The following is a 14761-nucleotide window of genomic DNA, read 5'->3' on the forward strand; positions in this document are numbered from 1 at the left end:
TTGTGTCTTCTTTGTACACAAACCACATACACCTATTTTGATTTGGGGAGAAACACAGGTGGGCTGGGGACAGGAAGCCCCGGGACTTCCTGTCAGGGCTTCCTTTGTTAGCGAATGGAGGAGCAATGAGGTCATTGGCTGTTGGGTGCAGAAAGGGAGGATTCCCCATTAAAAAGAAAACGACTTCAGTGCCTTCCCTTTCCTCTGGTTAAGCATGCCTGGCTCTATATTGGATCACAGTTTCGTAAGGATGTCGTATCCCATTGGGGTACCTCGGAAAGCCAGATTTCCCTCCTCTGCCTTGGTTCTGTTTTTAAACCTTCTCCATGAGGCCCTCTACTTGTCTGAATGCGCTTCCCAGCAAGCCCCCCTCCCCCCGCTCCTGGCCCCGGGCTGAGAGCCACTCCTCCGAGGAAATTTCCCACCAAGGGGCCTGATGGAAACCTTCTCCGTGAGGCCCTCTACTTGTCTGAATCCGCTTCCCAGCAAGGCCCCCCCCCCGCCCTGCTCCTGGCCCCGGGCTGAGAGCCGCTCCTCTGAGGAAATTTCCCACCAAGGGGCCTGATGGGGTGTGGTCTGTAAGCTTGGGGGGGCCCCTCAGGCTGCTCTCTGGCTTCTGGTGAGGTCCACCTGGCCTTACCTGGCTCAGCTCTTCAAGACAGACTTCTCAGGTGAGGCCAAGCGGGGACCTAAGCCACTGCCCCTTCCAAGTCGTCCAGTTGCCCCTTCCATCGGGAGAAGCTGATCTCCTGCTCCAGAACACAGCCTGCCTGCTCGGCTTCTAGGGTTGCCACCCCAGTCCTAGGGAGGCCGCGTGCTTCACGCTTCCCACCTGGATGGCCAAATCACATCCTGACCCGTCTCCTGACTCATTCCGTCTCGTTGCTCTTCGCATTATCTTTGCATCGTGGCTTTGGTCTTCCTTCCAGAGGCTCTGCTGCCTCAGAATTCGGGAGTGGGAGCACACCTTTGAATGCCCACCAGAAAGTGCAGACCCTCTGTGCATGCAGAAAACGACTATCTCGGGGAGAGGGAGAGGCGGGGAAGGCAGGCCACGTAACCAGTTTATCCTCTTCTCTCACAGAAGATGAAACCGATCGTGCAAAGGCGAAGATCCACCTCAGCCATCAGCAAAGCTCTCAGCAAGACCAAGTCGAGGTAAGCAGATAAAAATGCTTCGCGTGAGGCGTTGGCTTTCTTTCTTTGTTTAGTTAGAATGTTTCTATGCTGCCTCTTCAGAGTCCTGCTCAAGGCAGCTTAACAGTGAAAAACCACACTATTAAAACAAGCCAGACATCAGCAGCATAAAAACTATCCATACAACAGAAGCAGACCATTCAAAAGCTGGTAAGATAAAACCCCTAACTGAAACCCTGGGTGAAAAGAAGTGGGGGTTTTTAGCCAGGGGCCTAAAAGTAAGTAAAGTAAGTGCCCAGAGGGACTCAAGGGAGAGTGCGTACCGGAGGTGAGGTGCCACCACAAAAAATGCCCTGTCTCTAGTTGTCACCGGCCTCTCTGAAGGTGGGAGCTCAAAGAACGGGGCTTGTGAAGCAGATCTTAATTGGGAGGCTGCATAATAAAATGGGAGGAGACCGTAGTTCATGTTTTATTGCCCAGAATCAGTCCCAAAATTGAGACATGGTCTTCAGGACAATCAGAACAATAATTTTATAAATGTGTAATCATTCTTCTTTTAACACCTCTATTTAATGTCTATTATGTTTATCTAGCAGCCTGGATAACTTGCTAGAGCTTGGGAGATAAGCAGTATTGGCCGTGGTTAGTCCAAGGGTGGGAGACCACCACGGAAGGCCGGAAGGCCGTGGCCAACCACCTCTGCCTCCTCTCTGGCCTGAAATGCCCCAGGACTGGGGGGCCACTATGAGCCGGTGTGACTCGATGGCCCTTTCCCCCTCCTCCTGTGCTTATCCGTGTACACGTGTACACTCTATTAAAAACGTGTGTTGTGACCCTTATTTGTAATCTGCTGGTCTCCGTTTTTAACTCCACGTTTCTCCAAGCGAAGCTGCCGTGCGAGGGACTGCGGGGCCCACGTGCCGCCACTGCCTCCTGGGCAGTCCTCTTCTGCTGGTGTGGGAGAGGCAGGGCAGGGGCCCCTGAAGCACGTCTGGAGCGGGTCCGCCTTCTCGCCTGTGCCCTTCGGCCCGCACCAGGGCTCGAGTCAGGCCTCTGCTGCCCACCCTGCGTGCCCAGCCTCCAGACTCAGGACTGCCAGGTCCCCGGCCAGCCACAGCCCCAGGCTCCTGGGGGAGACCCGGAGGAGGAGAGGGCTAGTTAGGGTCGCCACGTCCAGGCTGGGAAACTCCTGGAGATCTGGGGGCCTGGCTGCTTCGGAGGGCGGACTCTGGGGCATTGCGTACCCTCCCCAGGCCCCTCCCCTCCCCAGGCTCCGCCCCCTCAAAGCCCCAGGTGTTTCCCAGGCCAGGGCCGGCAACCCTACGCCTCCGTCGGGTTCTCGAGGCAAGAGACGTTCAGAGCGGGGTCGCCATCCCCTGGCTCTGCTATCGTGCTCCAAAGTTACTGTCTGTCTGTTCCGAGGTCCTCAGGAAACCCTGGGCCAGTGTGGCTACTTCTAGTCTTTAAAAAGAGCTCAGATTTTTCTCTCCACCCTGGAATGAGGTGACAGAAAAGGGAAGACCGTTCTCTGTTTCTGTTGGGTTCCAAAAACAACCTCATATATAATATCTCCTGGCAGTTTATTTAATTGAAATAAATATTTCTTTAATCCCAAGATAAAAACTTTAAATGATTTACACTTAGAGCCAAACAACCTTTTAAGAGAGCACCATTTTTCATTCCATGTCCTGCCTTGGGGAAGGAGCTTGTCCCGGTTCCAGCGCTTTCAGATGGGAGGGCAGCAAACCCGGCAGAGCCCTCCCCTCTCCCCAGCGCTGACGGCCTTGGCTTTATTTGGATGCAGGGAAGGCTTCCTTCTGGCCCCCAGGAGACGGGTGGGGGGGTGGCCTGGCCCTTGACATTTGCCACCAGATCACTGGTGGATTCCTGGGACATCGTTCCTGCTGTGGCTGGGGTCGCCCTAGAAGAACAAGGGCACAATGATGGCGTCCTAGCTAGAATCGCACTCCTGATTGTGCCTTATTAATTGATGTATGCAAGCTGGGGCCCCAGGAAGAATGGGGAGCACGACAACCAGTTGGGGAATACCAGTCAGCCCTCCTGTCCCACTAGCACGATAAGCTGAGCTCTGGAGGAAGAGGCACCAGGATACTATCACACAACTATCCTGTGGGTTGATGGAAGAAGGAGGGGCACAACTTGTGGGAGAGGGAGGAGATGGACGGAGGGAATGCCTTGCATGATGCCTTTTCTGGCATAAACCCAGACCTGATGTCACTGTGTTGGCCTAATGCTCCTAAGGTCTCCTCTAAACTCTGTAGGTATCCCGGAGCATCACGCTGACACAGTGACGTCTCCTCCTCTGGGCTTACACTGGAAGCGATGTTGCTCCATGATTGCCATGATACCCCCCCACCAACTTTCCTCCAAATTACCCTAAACAATTGTGCTGGGCACCTTTCCTCTGCTGAACAGTTCTTCTCTGAGAGGGTTGTCAAAAATCTAATTACCCTAAACAATTGTGCTGGGCATGAGCTAACGGACACAATGGAGGCTGAGTAGAATTCCCTCTTCGCAGCCTTCGCAGCCACCTTATAGGCTTCCTATGAGCTGTTCTTGGGGCTTCGTCATGAGCCCACCGCCAAACTCAAGTCGTCAAAGTTCTCATTTCATCCCCCTGAGTTCCATAGTATACCAGGGAGATGGTTTTTGACAAGAATGAAGAGGTCAGGGAGCGACTACATCGATGGCTTCAGAAAGATGGGAGTTCCAATCTTCTATCAGCTCATCCAGTGAGTCGCCGGAAAGCATCAGATCCCGCAGAGCATTCTGGGACCCAGTTGGGTCCATTAGTCTCTGCAGGCGAGCATAAATCAGCTCATCGCCTAGACAAGGGGGAGTCGGAACAACCAGCCGGGCCTTCAAAACCAAGTGATAAAATGGAGGGAAGGAGAAGAATGCAGTTTTGGGCCCCCACTGGCTATGGCATTTATTATACATCTAATTTATAATGACATTAAAAAGATTACGTCATTTGTCATACAGCAAAGTAAACTTTACAGCAACACATTGATAACAACCCCAGTGCCTGTACTGGAAATTCTGACTTCTGTTCCACATGTATAACCACTAAAACAGACTAATGCATTTAAAGGGTGGAGAGGAAGCATCCTTTTACTACTTTGTTATATCATGGGGAAATATTACCCTCCCCCTTCATAATATTGATGAAGGTTTATTACTGTACTACTATCAAATGCATTCAAGCCAATCAGAATAAAGATAAGGACTTTAGAACAAAACTTGAAAATAAATGGGGGGAGAGAAAAATTAGATGGAGGGAGAGACACTAACTGCTGCTTTGCGAGATCTGGCTGATCTGGGTGCAAGGAAAGGGAGAGAGAAAGGCTAGACTCTTGAAGAAAATGGCCTCCTTAGCAGGCTGCAGGTTGGCCACTCCTGTAGCAGCCATCAACATGCTCCCTTGTCTTGCACCGGTGCTGGGTTGGTTGATGGGCTTAGCATGATCTGTTAGGCGAGTTTGCTTCAGTCTTGTAGAAAGGCGGGTCTAGCTGATGGTCAAAGTGCCTCTTACTGTGCTCGGACTTCCCTGCGCCCCTAGTGGCTGCAGCTGGGACTGCACTGAAAGGAAAACAGTTGGAAAGACGTTCAGCTGGCTTTAGGGGCCCTCCTGCTGACTTGCCCCCTTGAATTTTGTCCCCCCCCACTTCCCGCCCACACTCAGTGGCCTTGAGGCTATGAGCATACTCATTCATCATCAGTCCTTTGAGAGGAGGTTTTTTCCTCTTTTAAATAAAATAATGCCATATTTTCCTGCATACCTGGAGAGATCTCGTATCTTGTCTGATTGCTGCACTGATAAGCACGAAACCATCACTTTTTGCTGTTGGAAGGCATGAGAGAAGGGTCGCTGACTTCAGCTCGAGACAGTTCTGAAGATTTGGGGGTGATGCCTGGTAGGACCGCCATCCGAGCTTGGGGAATTCCTGGAGATCTGGGGGCAGTGTGAGAAAATGACCACTTTGGGAGAGGTGAGGGAGCTCAGCGGGGACGTGAAGCCACAGTGTTCCCCCTCCAAAGTTGCCATTTCTTCCAAGGGAACTGTCGTCTGGAGATCACTTGTAATTCTGGGAGAATGTCAGGCACTACCTGGAGGTTGACAACCGTGCCCAAGCCTGAGGAGCCGAATGGTCAGTAAGCCTCAAGGCAGCCTTTCCCTCCGGCCCTGCTGCCGGTTTTCCTGCCGGACTACATTTCCCAGGCTCCTTCCAGCCTAAGGATGCCCACCTTCAGGTGGGGCCTTGAGATCTCCTGGAATTACAAGTGCTCTCCAGACAACAGAGATCAGTTCCACTGGAGAAAACGGCTGCTTTGGAAGGTGGCCTCTATGGCACTTATACCCTGCTGAGGCCCCTCCCCTGGCCCCACCGCCAAAATCTCAAGGAATTTCTCAACACAGAAATGGCAGCCGTCTCCAAGCTTCAGGGCTGGACTGAGGGGAAATGGAGGGGAAAGCAAGATCCAATCACTTGTGAGGAGGCGGAGCCTTGAGAGGGGGCCATAGAAGACCCAGCACGAGGAAGGAGGGGGGAGTTCACTCAATCCCTGCAGGTGGAGGGAGGGAGGCTGCCCGTGGAGGAGGATTGCCAACCTCCAGGTGGTGGCTGGAGATCTCCTGGGATTACAGCTGAACTCCAGGTGACAGAGATCAGTTCACCTGCAGAAAATGGCCGCTTTGGAAGATGGTGTCGGACTCCTGACACAATCAATTCCCAACAACGTTCATTCAAAGAAGTAACATTTATTGAGACATTGATGCTGCAGGAATCTTAACTGTTTCATGTTAGAACTAAAGAGAAAGCGCGTGACGCAAGTAGATATACATAACTCAGAGGGGTCCCCTGATGGCCCACAGCCAATCAGGTAGCCTACAGGAGCCCACCAAAGTAATGGGCAACGTTTCCCAGGAGAAATACTGCACCAGGCACCCGAAGGTCATATAGTACAACAGACAGATAATGACACCAGTGAAGGCACAGCAGAAACGAAAGTCATCATTCCAAAGCACACCCCCCCCATCTCCATGACATGGAGTCTGTGGCATTATAACTCACTGAAGTCCCTCCCCTCTGCAAACCCCACCCCAGAGCTGGCAACCCTACTGTGAAGGGAGTCCATCCCTCACCCCAAGGCAGGGGTTGAGTCCGACCCGATGTGAGTCAGGTATGGATAAAGCGGTCGGAGCCCAGTCTGTCCGTGGCCTTTGGGGACCTCGTTGCATTCCGGCCGGCTTCTCTCCCTCCCGGGCTGTTCTGCCCTGTGGGCTGGCAGCCTTCCCTGCCTTGCCTCCTCCCTGCTGGCGGCAGGCTGGCCTTCCCTCGCCCGCTCTGCCCACGCCCTTCTTGCCTCATGGGTGGCCGCACAGCAGGGCACGGACGGACTGGGGGTGGAGGGGTGGGGGGTTGCTGTGGGCCCTCCCCGGCCAAGCCCCCCGAAACCAGGGTGGGGGCAGCCAGTCCGTGCCGTTGCCAGCTGCAGCACAGGAGGGAGTGGGTAGGGCTGGGGGGCTCCTAGGAAGGGAATCACAGCCAGCCCCACCACGTCCCAGGATGACACTTCCACATCACATTCTGCTTCTGGAGAGGCATGGCAGCACCCTCAGCGTTGCCCGCGGGCCCACTGAGGACTGGCAGGATGGAAAAGCTTTTAAAAGTGGCCCCTTAGCAGAGGCCCAACATGACTTCCAGCAAATACCCAGGAATAACATCAGGTCACCAGTGTGACGTCAGTGCGGTGTTCTAGGATTTGGGCAAAACTCTGTGGTTAGAGCATCGCATTGGTGCCACACTAGTGACAAGATGTCACTTTGGGGTATTTGCTGGGAGTGACATTGCACCGCTGGCAGGGTGTCGCCCCCTCTCCCACTGGCTGCTCGCCATTGGCACGCCTGGAGCATCACGTGGGGATTCTGGGAGGGAGTTCCAGATTTTGGGGGGGGGGGCAGCCAGAAGGCACGAGCAGAGTTGTTTAAGGAAGCAGGAGACCTTCCTTGGGGGGGGAGTGAAGGGGCAGAGAGAGAGAGAGAGAAGATTGCAGGGGGGAAGGGCACAGGCAGACCTTGGAGAGAGGCCTGTGTCCAGTCTGAAACGGCAGCCTGCCTGCCTGCCTCCCACTTTTGGATTTGTCTCTCTGTGTGTACTGCTTTTTTTCTTCAAGGAAGCCACAGAGGCAGGCTAGATGAACATGATGCAGGACAAAGTGAGTTTTCACGGGTTTCTTAAAGAAATGATTAGCCTCTCCAGGGGAGACTCAGGGCCAAACCAGATACATTGTGGGAATTCCATGTCTGCAGTTTTTGACGTTCATCTCCGTTGCACAGAGTATTTTAAAAGGCTAGGAGCCCAGGACTCTACAGGACTCCCAGCACAGCCTGCTTGGGCCCTGAATTTAATACCTGTTTCTGCATTTCTGTTTGGACCTTCTGTACTTTTCTTTGGTTGAGGAGTTAGGGTTAATGGAGGCAATTGCTTGGTGAAACAAGTGACTGTCCTGGGATTAATTCCACCCATTTCTTTTCCAGCAGGGAAATTATTTTTCCCTTCTCCCATCCTGACAATGGCTTACCAGTTGGGGCCTTTGGGAGCCCAAACTCCACATTCCTCCTGGACGAACGCGTGCACCTGACTGTGGGCCTGCAGACTCAAGAGCGCCACTTGTTCCTCTTCAGCGACAGACTAATTGTGGCCAAGTCAAAGTAAGAGCTGTGGGCCTGATTCCCTGGGCCAAAAGCCAGACAGGGCCTTTTCAAGAGAAGCCGGGCTGATTCTCCCTCCTGAAGGGATTTTACCTTCTTTACCCTCCCTTCCAACTTCTTTTGGATGAGTCTGCTCATTTTATAGAACTTCTTGAAATCCAGTGTGATGATGTTGGCCGTTGCAGGTGAAGGTCCATTTATACAAATTAGAAGAGCACAGTCCTTGACTGGTGCCACCCACCCTTAAGTTTTGGCTGCCTTCGGTACTGGTGGCCTCATAGGTGATCCATTATTGTCTTGTCTCTTAAAAGGGACAATGGCGTTTCTGGGGAAATAACACAACTCCAGTGATGCTTGAAGCACCAATAAGGACGAAATAGAGAGAAGATAGGATTTCTCCCATTTATGCTTGTGTGGCGTAAAACATGAGTGTGAATCACACACCTTCCTCATTGGTGCTCGTAATTTTGCAGAAGTGAAGGAGTTCTGTGTTTGGGATGCTCAGAGAAACTGCACACTTTACCCATGATGCACCTTTCCACTGTCTCTTGCTTGACCTCCAGGTCTTCCTCCAGCTTGAAAATGAAGAAGCAAGTGCGGCTGAGCGAGGTGTGGGTAGGATCCTGCCTCAGTGAAGTGTCGGAGAAAAAGATAAGTCCTGAGAACTCTTTTGTTCTCGGCTGGCCCACGAGCAACTTCATTGTCACTTACAGGTAAGGCCTGTTTGTCTTCACCATTCCCCCCCCCCCCAACATATGAAAGCCAGTTACACACACACCCCTTCCCCCCTGCCCATGTGACCAAGAAAAAGGACCTTTTTGAATATTTTCAAATGACTAGCTTTTTCTGAACAAAACTCTTAAGTGGTTTTCGACTAAGGAATTCACCTGACTTTGAGAGCCTGCTCAAATACCAGAACATACTCTATCAAGTATCTGAAGAAATGTGCATGCACCCAAAAGCTTATACCCAGAATAAAACTTGGTTGGTATTAAAGGTTCCACTGGACTCAAACTTTGTTCTATCAGGGCTATATAATATATTATTAAGTGTAACCTTTCCTCCTCTTATCTCCTTTTTATTTTTCCTAACGTTCTAAGTCACCCCTTTGAGTGAAAGATGCTCTGTTTCTTTTGTACAGTATGTTATAAAATAAAAATAAAATTGCAATGCAAAAAAGAAAAGAAAGAATAGCTTTCATTTTCTGTGACTAAAGTCACAAAGGGCACACAGTGGGGTTTGCCCCTGACTATTTCTTAAAATATTTTCCGCTAAATGGAGCCCTTTCCTTTCTCTTAGCTGAATAAATGGCTGCGATCAATCCCTGTTCATTCCTAGAAGGATTACTTCATGGGCACTTGACAGTTCAGTTCATGCCGTGAGGGCAACAGTGACTTCAGCTCTGAAAGTTTGCTTCTCCTGGGCCCCAGTCACACGGCAAAGTTGCCGCGGGAGAGGCACGGAAGGTGGGCGGATTATCCGGCCGCGATCACACCCCAACATCTGAGAAGTGGAGCGCACCCGTGGCTTACCGCCGACAATGCGCGTTAAAAACTAGTACCTCCAAGGTACTAGTAAACGTTTGCCACGGGCTGCCTCCAGACGCCCCTGGTGTGATCGCGCCGGCGCGCGGCATTCCCCTCCGGTCCCTCGTTTACCCGCCAGCGCCGAGGGAAGGACCCGTGGTGTGCCGCCGGCGCGTCTGATCGCGTAATCGTGAATCAAACTGCGCCGGGGCAATTAGCCACGCCTCCCGCGATATCCGGCCCGTGTGACCGGGGCCCTTGTTCATCTGTTTGTAGCAATGGGGAAGATGGGTGTCACCTGGTGGGGCACCATCCCTGGCTTTCAGGCATCCTCTCGAACTTCTGAATGGTGCCTATGAATGGACATGGTCCTGATTCCACTGTGAATGGTTGTAACCTTACACAAGCGCAGCCCTCCTGAACGTAGGCTGCATTTAAGAAAAGGAATCTCTCTCAGTCTGTAAACAGCGCATGCCTGGTCACTGCTACCAGTACTCTCCCTGTGCCCCTTTATCCTGGGACCAAAAGCTGGGAAACATGATTCTCTGTGGCCCTTCCGTCTCTTCTGAGAATCTTCCTTCCATTTGACCGTACTGTTCATGCCAGGTTCTTGCCTGAAAGAATGAAGTCCCTGGCCTTTGCTTTTACAGCTAGCATATGTTTATGCAAACCCAGGTCTGGGTTGTTTAAGAAACTACCGGGGAAATGGTTTCTAGGAGTTGTAAGTTAAGGAAGAGAGAGAAAATATTAATTAAAAGTTATTGCAAAAAAGGTGAAGACTCTTTGAATCAGACGTTTTCCCCATATCGAAGTCTCCTTTACTCCTGCCTGGAAATTTAGCTCAGCAGAACTAGAGTTTAAGAATGTTTCTTTTTATTAAAATAAAACCGAACCATACGTTGTTTCTGGCCTTGTCAAGGATTGTGATTTATAGTTCCAACTGTAATCCAGAATGGTGCCACCAGAGGCCCTCTGCGGGCCCCCTTGCACACTATCTTACCTCAGCGTCTACTTCTCGTTCCCAGCTCTCCTGAAGTGAAAGAAAGATGGCTGTCAACGCTGCAGTGGTAAGAGATGCCATCTTCTCTATCTCAGCCTGCACCAACAGGTGCCATGTGGTATCTAGAATGCCTGTTGTGTGCCTGCTGTCCCCCTCAGTAGGCTAGAGAGAACCCCCCCCTGAAAGGCGTGGGGTGGGGATAGAGGGATATGTGGTTCTGTTATTTCCTCAGCTGCTCCTGTCTGCAGACTTCACGACACATCAGCCACAACTGCTGTGCTCCGAACCTTTAAACAAAATGAGAACTGTTTCTGCAAAATCAACCGAATTCCAGAAAGTTTTTTTCTACTGAAATAATCTAATCCTTTCTGGTCTCCTCTCTTTCCCATAATCGTAGTTTAGTTATTCTAATAATTGCAGCATGAGTTAGCGTTTGTACTTCTTTCATGATGCTCCCAAGCCTATGGAAACTGGTGTGTCTTGCACATTGGGTTTTTTTTTCCTCTAATGGTATCCTTCTGAATTACAGGCACAGTAATGAAATGAAGCAGAATGAATGTCCCAAAAGTTTATTCATGCAGATTCTGTTGATGGATGGCAACAATAGCTCCTCTGTGAGTACCACTGAATTAAAAAAATCCTCCAGCTGAATAGAAGGTAGTCAAAGGGATCCAGGACACACCCCAGAACAGCAGCTGTTTTGAAAGCATGAGCCAAGCAGAGGTGGCCAACATCTGTGTTTGCAGAAGGTGCTCCTTGCTCCCGAGAGGGGTCTGGAGGGCAAGAGGGTGTTTTGCTACACAGACCAACCCATTCACGGCCTGTTCCAGAACAGAGTCAGCACTGCTTAACAGGAAGGGTTTCGTGGTTATGAGACTCACAAAACCCCAAGAGAACTCTCTCTCTCTCTCTCTCTCTCTCTCTCTCTCTCTCTCTCTCTCTCTCTCTCTCTCTCTCTCTCTCTCTCTCACACACACACACACACACACACACACACACGCAAATTAGTTTTAGAATAAACTCTGTTGTCATGGATAGTGCCAGCGTACTTTGTTCTGGACCCTGAGTAAAACCATTAGGGTTGTCATAGATGAGATCAACTTGTTTTGTGGGGCCTGTGCTGGCCAGCTCTCACCTGGACTTCAGTTCCTTGTCTCCTCTGAGTCTTGCTCTCAGATCTCTCCCTTCCCACCTTTCCTGCATCTTCCCTCTAACAACCGCAGCCAGTGTTTGTGCCGCCATGCTCAGTTACTCTGACAAATGTGTACTAGTGATGAAGATTCCATAGCAAAGATGTACGCCACAAACTATTGAATCCTGTTCAGTCCCACCAACTTTGTGGTCTTTGGATACAGCCATGGTGGGAAGCAAGAGAAGAACCCTGATGTTTTCTTCCACTGCTTAGTTGGCACTAAATCCATGCAGCAGCTGTGCCTGTGGCTGCCAGTCTCCAGATGGGGCCTGGAGATGTCCCACTGTTACAACTGATCTCCAAACAACAGAGATCAGTTCCCCTGGAGAAAATGGCTGCTTTAGAGGGGAGACTTTATGGCATTGTGCCCTGCTGAGGTGCCTGGCCTGGGCCATTCTCTGCTTCCGTCCACCTGCTCCCTCTGCTGAAGGCAACTCCTCAAGGAAGGGACCTTTTCTTTACTGCAAAATGCCTGCTGGGGGGGGGGACCCCCAACCTTTCTGAGCCTGCAGGTGACTTTGGGATTCTGATACCGCTTGCAGGAGGCAGAGCCAGTCACAAAATGGCTTCTGCAGCTGATCTGCAGTCACACAATGAAGATCCCTCTGCTGTGGTGTATATTTTTGGGTATATTTTGTTATCCTAAATATATCTGGGATTTTTTGGGAGAACTGAAAAAAAAATCCCTGAAAAAATCCTGGATATTTTTGAGAATTACCGTCAACAGCAGCTGAGGGGCTGGAGCAGATTGCTGCCACCACCAGTGTTCCCTCTAAGCTGAGTTAGTGTGAGCTAGCTCACAGTTTTTTAGCCTCCAGCTCACACACTTTTGCCTTAGCTCAGGAAGGGATGGCTCCAGAGCACACTAATTTTTGCAGTAGCCAAATTGCTCGCTCGCAACTTTAATGCCAGTAGCTCACAAGGTAGAATTTTTGCTCACATAACTCCACAGCTTAGAGGGAACAGTGGCCACCATGCAGCTGTTTGGGGGCTTTCTTAAACGGGGGGTGTTCAAAGGGGCTGCAGAAGAGACCCCACAAAACAACAGCCAAGGACACTACACACACACACACACACACACTCTCTCCCCGCTGGCTCAGCTGGGCTTCTTTTGGGCTGTTCCACCGAGCTGCCGAAGAGGGCCCCAGCGGAGCCCCAGCGGAGTTCTCCCCGCAGGGTCAGCTGCTTTGTGAGCTCTTTTGGGCAGTCTGGTTTGAACCACAGTGCCCAAAAGAGCCCCAGCTGAGCCTCCTCTCTGATGTTTCTTTGCGGCTTTGCCACTCCTTTTCCCCTCCCTGTATTATTCAGTTTGGGTCTATTGGACCTTAAAAAAAATGGGATTTCCAAAAAAATCCCAGATCCGAATACTTTACCAGTATTGGGATCCAGTTTTCGTCAGGAATCTCAAAAAAAAAATTGGGGGGGTCCCATAGATCCGAACCAAAAAATACCGAGAAAAAATTGCACACTCCTAGAGGGCACCAAGAAAGATGCTAGCGGGTGCCCGTGGGGACCATCTTGGGGTCTCCTGTTGTAGACCAAGAAAAAGAATGGGGGGGACTGGGGAGACGGGGAGTTCATGATGCCTGTAGAAGTCACTGAACAGTTTTAAATGTGTCCATTAAAGTGTTATCCCATTTAAACAGAGTCACTGGCATCCACCTGTGCAATGTTAGCATGACACGGATCAGTGGCCCCAGGGTCTGTGCCATGCTGATATGAAAACACTGCACATTCCTTGCAGTCGCTCTGAAACGTGCCTTTGTTTTCCGTATCTAGAACACCACAATAAGCATATCCAACACAGAGACCGCAGACGACATCATCAAGAAGACGACACAAAACCTGGGGCTTCTGGTAAGAGTCAGCTTTATATCCCAGTTAGGCCATCAGTTTCAGGGGTCAGGTGGGGGCAGTGCCTGTTTTAGAAAGATATCCTGCCTCCCCCCCAATTTCGTCCAGATTTCCTTTTTTTAAATTAGGCTCCAGTCCCTTTTCCTGATGGAGATGTAAGGGGAAATGCAGTATTCATTTCTTACTCCATTGCCTCCCAAGGGATCCCTGTGGGGATGGCGAGAGAGCTCTTGCCCTGAGTCCTTGGCCCACTCTCCGCTGAACGAACGAACGCCTTCCCTGCATGTGCTGCTCATAACTTTGTCTCCTTTGCTCCTTCCTTCTTCCTGCTTGCTTAATGTCAGGACCAAAAACAGCACATGAGCAGTTCTCTCACAGCACGCTGTGTGTCTTCTGGAAGTGGCTGTACTGTGCTGCTGTATTTAATAAACTCCTGAACTTTTATTTGATGAGGGTTCTCTTTGAGCCTCATTAATGGATTCAGAAAAGCTCTGCCTTGTATCTTTTCCCTGTGCTGAATCTTTTCCCTTCCTCTGGAGGCCAGCAGGGACGGTCATCCTGTGGTTTTCCAGGAGATTTGCAGCTGTGCATTTCCTGGACCCAGGCCGACTCAGCTGATAGCTCTTCCCGTTGTTTTGGACTCTCTGCACAGTTGGATGGCTCTCCTTTCCCCCAGAGCCTGGCCCCATTGCAGACATTGACAACCCCTCTTTCCCTTTCCCTTTCTCAATTCACAGGGCCGACCAAGCGACTATCACCTCTGGGTAATACCAGGGAGCGGTGATCCTGCATACCCACTTGTTGGTAAGGACTAGTGTTGGCAAGCAAGAGTAGAGGCACCTGCTGAAGTGACTGGGACTGAGCCATTCATTTCCGGGGGATAAAAGTGTCATTCCTTTTATCATCCAAAGCTGGTCTTCTGAGAGAGGTCTGAACTATTACCACATCCCAGAATTCAATGGGCCTTTAAATAAAAAGTCATAGATGTTTACTGGCAACATTTGCCAGGTAAGACGTAAAACTCACGCTGTCAGATTAATGCATCAGAGAAGGGCTGTTCGAATGCAATATATTCTTTCAATAAAATGCTTTAGAAAGTTTCTGATGAAGGCTTGGGATTAGAGTGGAATTGAATGGGAAATGGATGCAAGTTGGATACTTCCAGCTATTTGTATGCATCTCTGCTATAATTCCAAAAACAAACTCTTAGAGGAAAGTTTTGCAGAGTCAGAGAAGGTTTACTGTTGAATTCTGCACAAGTGGAATTTGCTGAGAAATGGGTAGATCTGATAAGGGGAGGAAAAGCAGATTCCCCT

General features: G+C 50.5%; 1 protein-coding gene across 2 annotated transcripts in view; it reads left to right on the plus strand.

Moving 5' to 3' along the window:
- Window positions 1–14404, plus strand: part of LOC107107587 (rho GTPase-activating protein 20-like) — a 21144-nt gene extending 6740 nt beyond the window's left edge. The window contains exons 2-8 of one of the 2 annotated variants that reach the window (XM_015407897.1): window positions 1085–1158; window positions 7700–7873; window positions 8437–8586; window positions 10425–10466; window positions 10929–11013; window positions 13371–13448; window positions 14183–14404. In XM_015407897.1, coding sequence (XP_015263383.1) covers window positions 1088–1158; window positions 7700–7873; window positions 8437–8586; window positions 10425–10466; window positions 10929–11013; window positions 13371–13448; window positions 14183–14260 — 678 coding nt within the window. In that variant the 5' untranslated portion in view covers window positions 1085–1087 and the 3' untranslated portion in view covers window positions 14261–14404. The remainder of the gene's footprint in view (window positions 1–1084; window positions 1159–7699; window positions 7874–8436; window positions 8587–10424; window positions 10467–10928; window positions 11014–13370; window positions 13449–14182) is intronic. The other variant, XM_015407905.1, reaches the window with a different exon arrangement.
- Window positions 14405–14761: the final 357 nt, after the last annotated feature.

Source organism: Gekko japonicus, unplaced genomic scaffold, assembly GCF_001447785.1.
Source record: "Gekko japonicus isolate JY-2015 unplaced genomic scaffold, Gekko_japonicus_V1.1 scaffold4342, whole genome shotgun sequence".
Lineage (NCBI taxonomy): Eukaryota > Metazoa > Chordata > Lepidosauria > Squamata > Gekkonidae > Gekko > Gekko japonicus.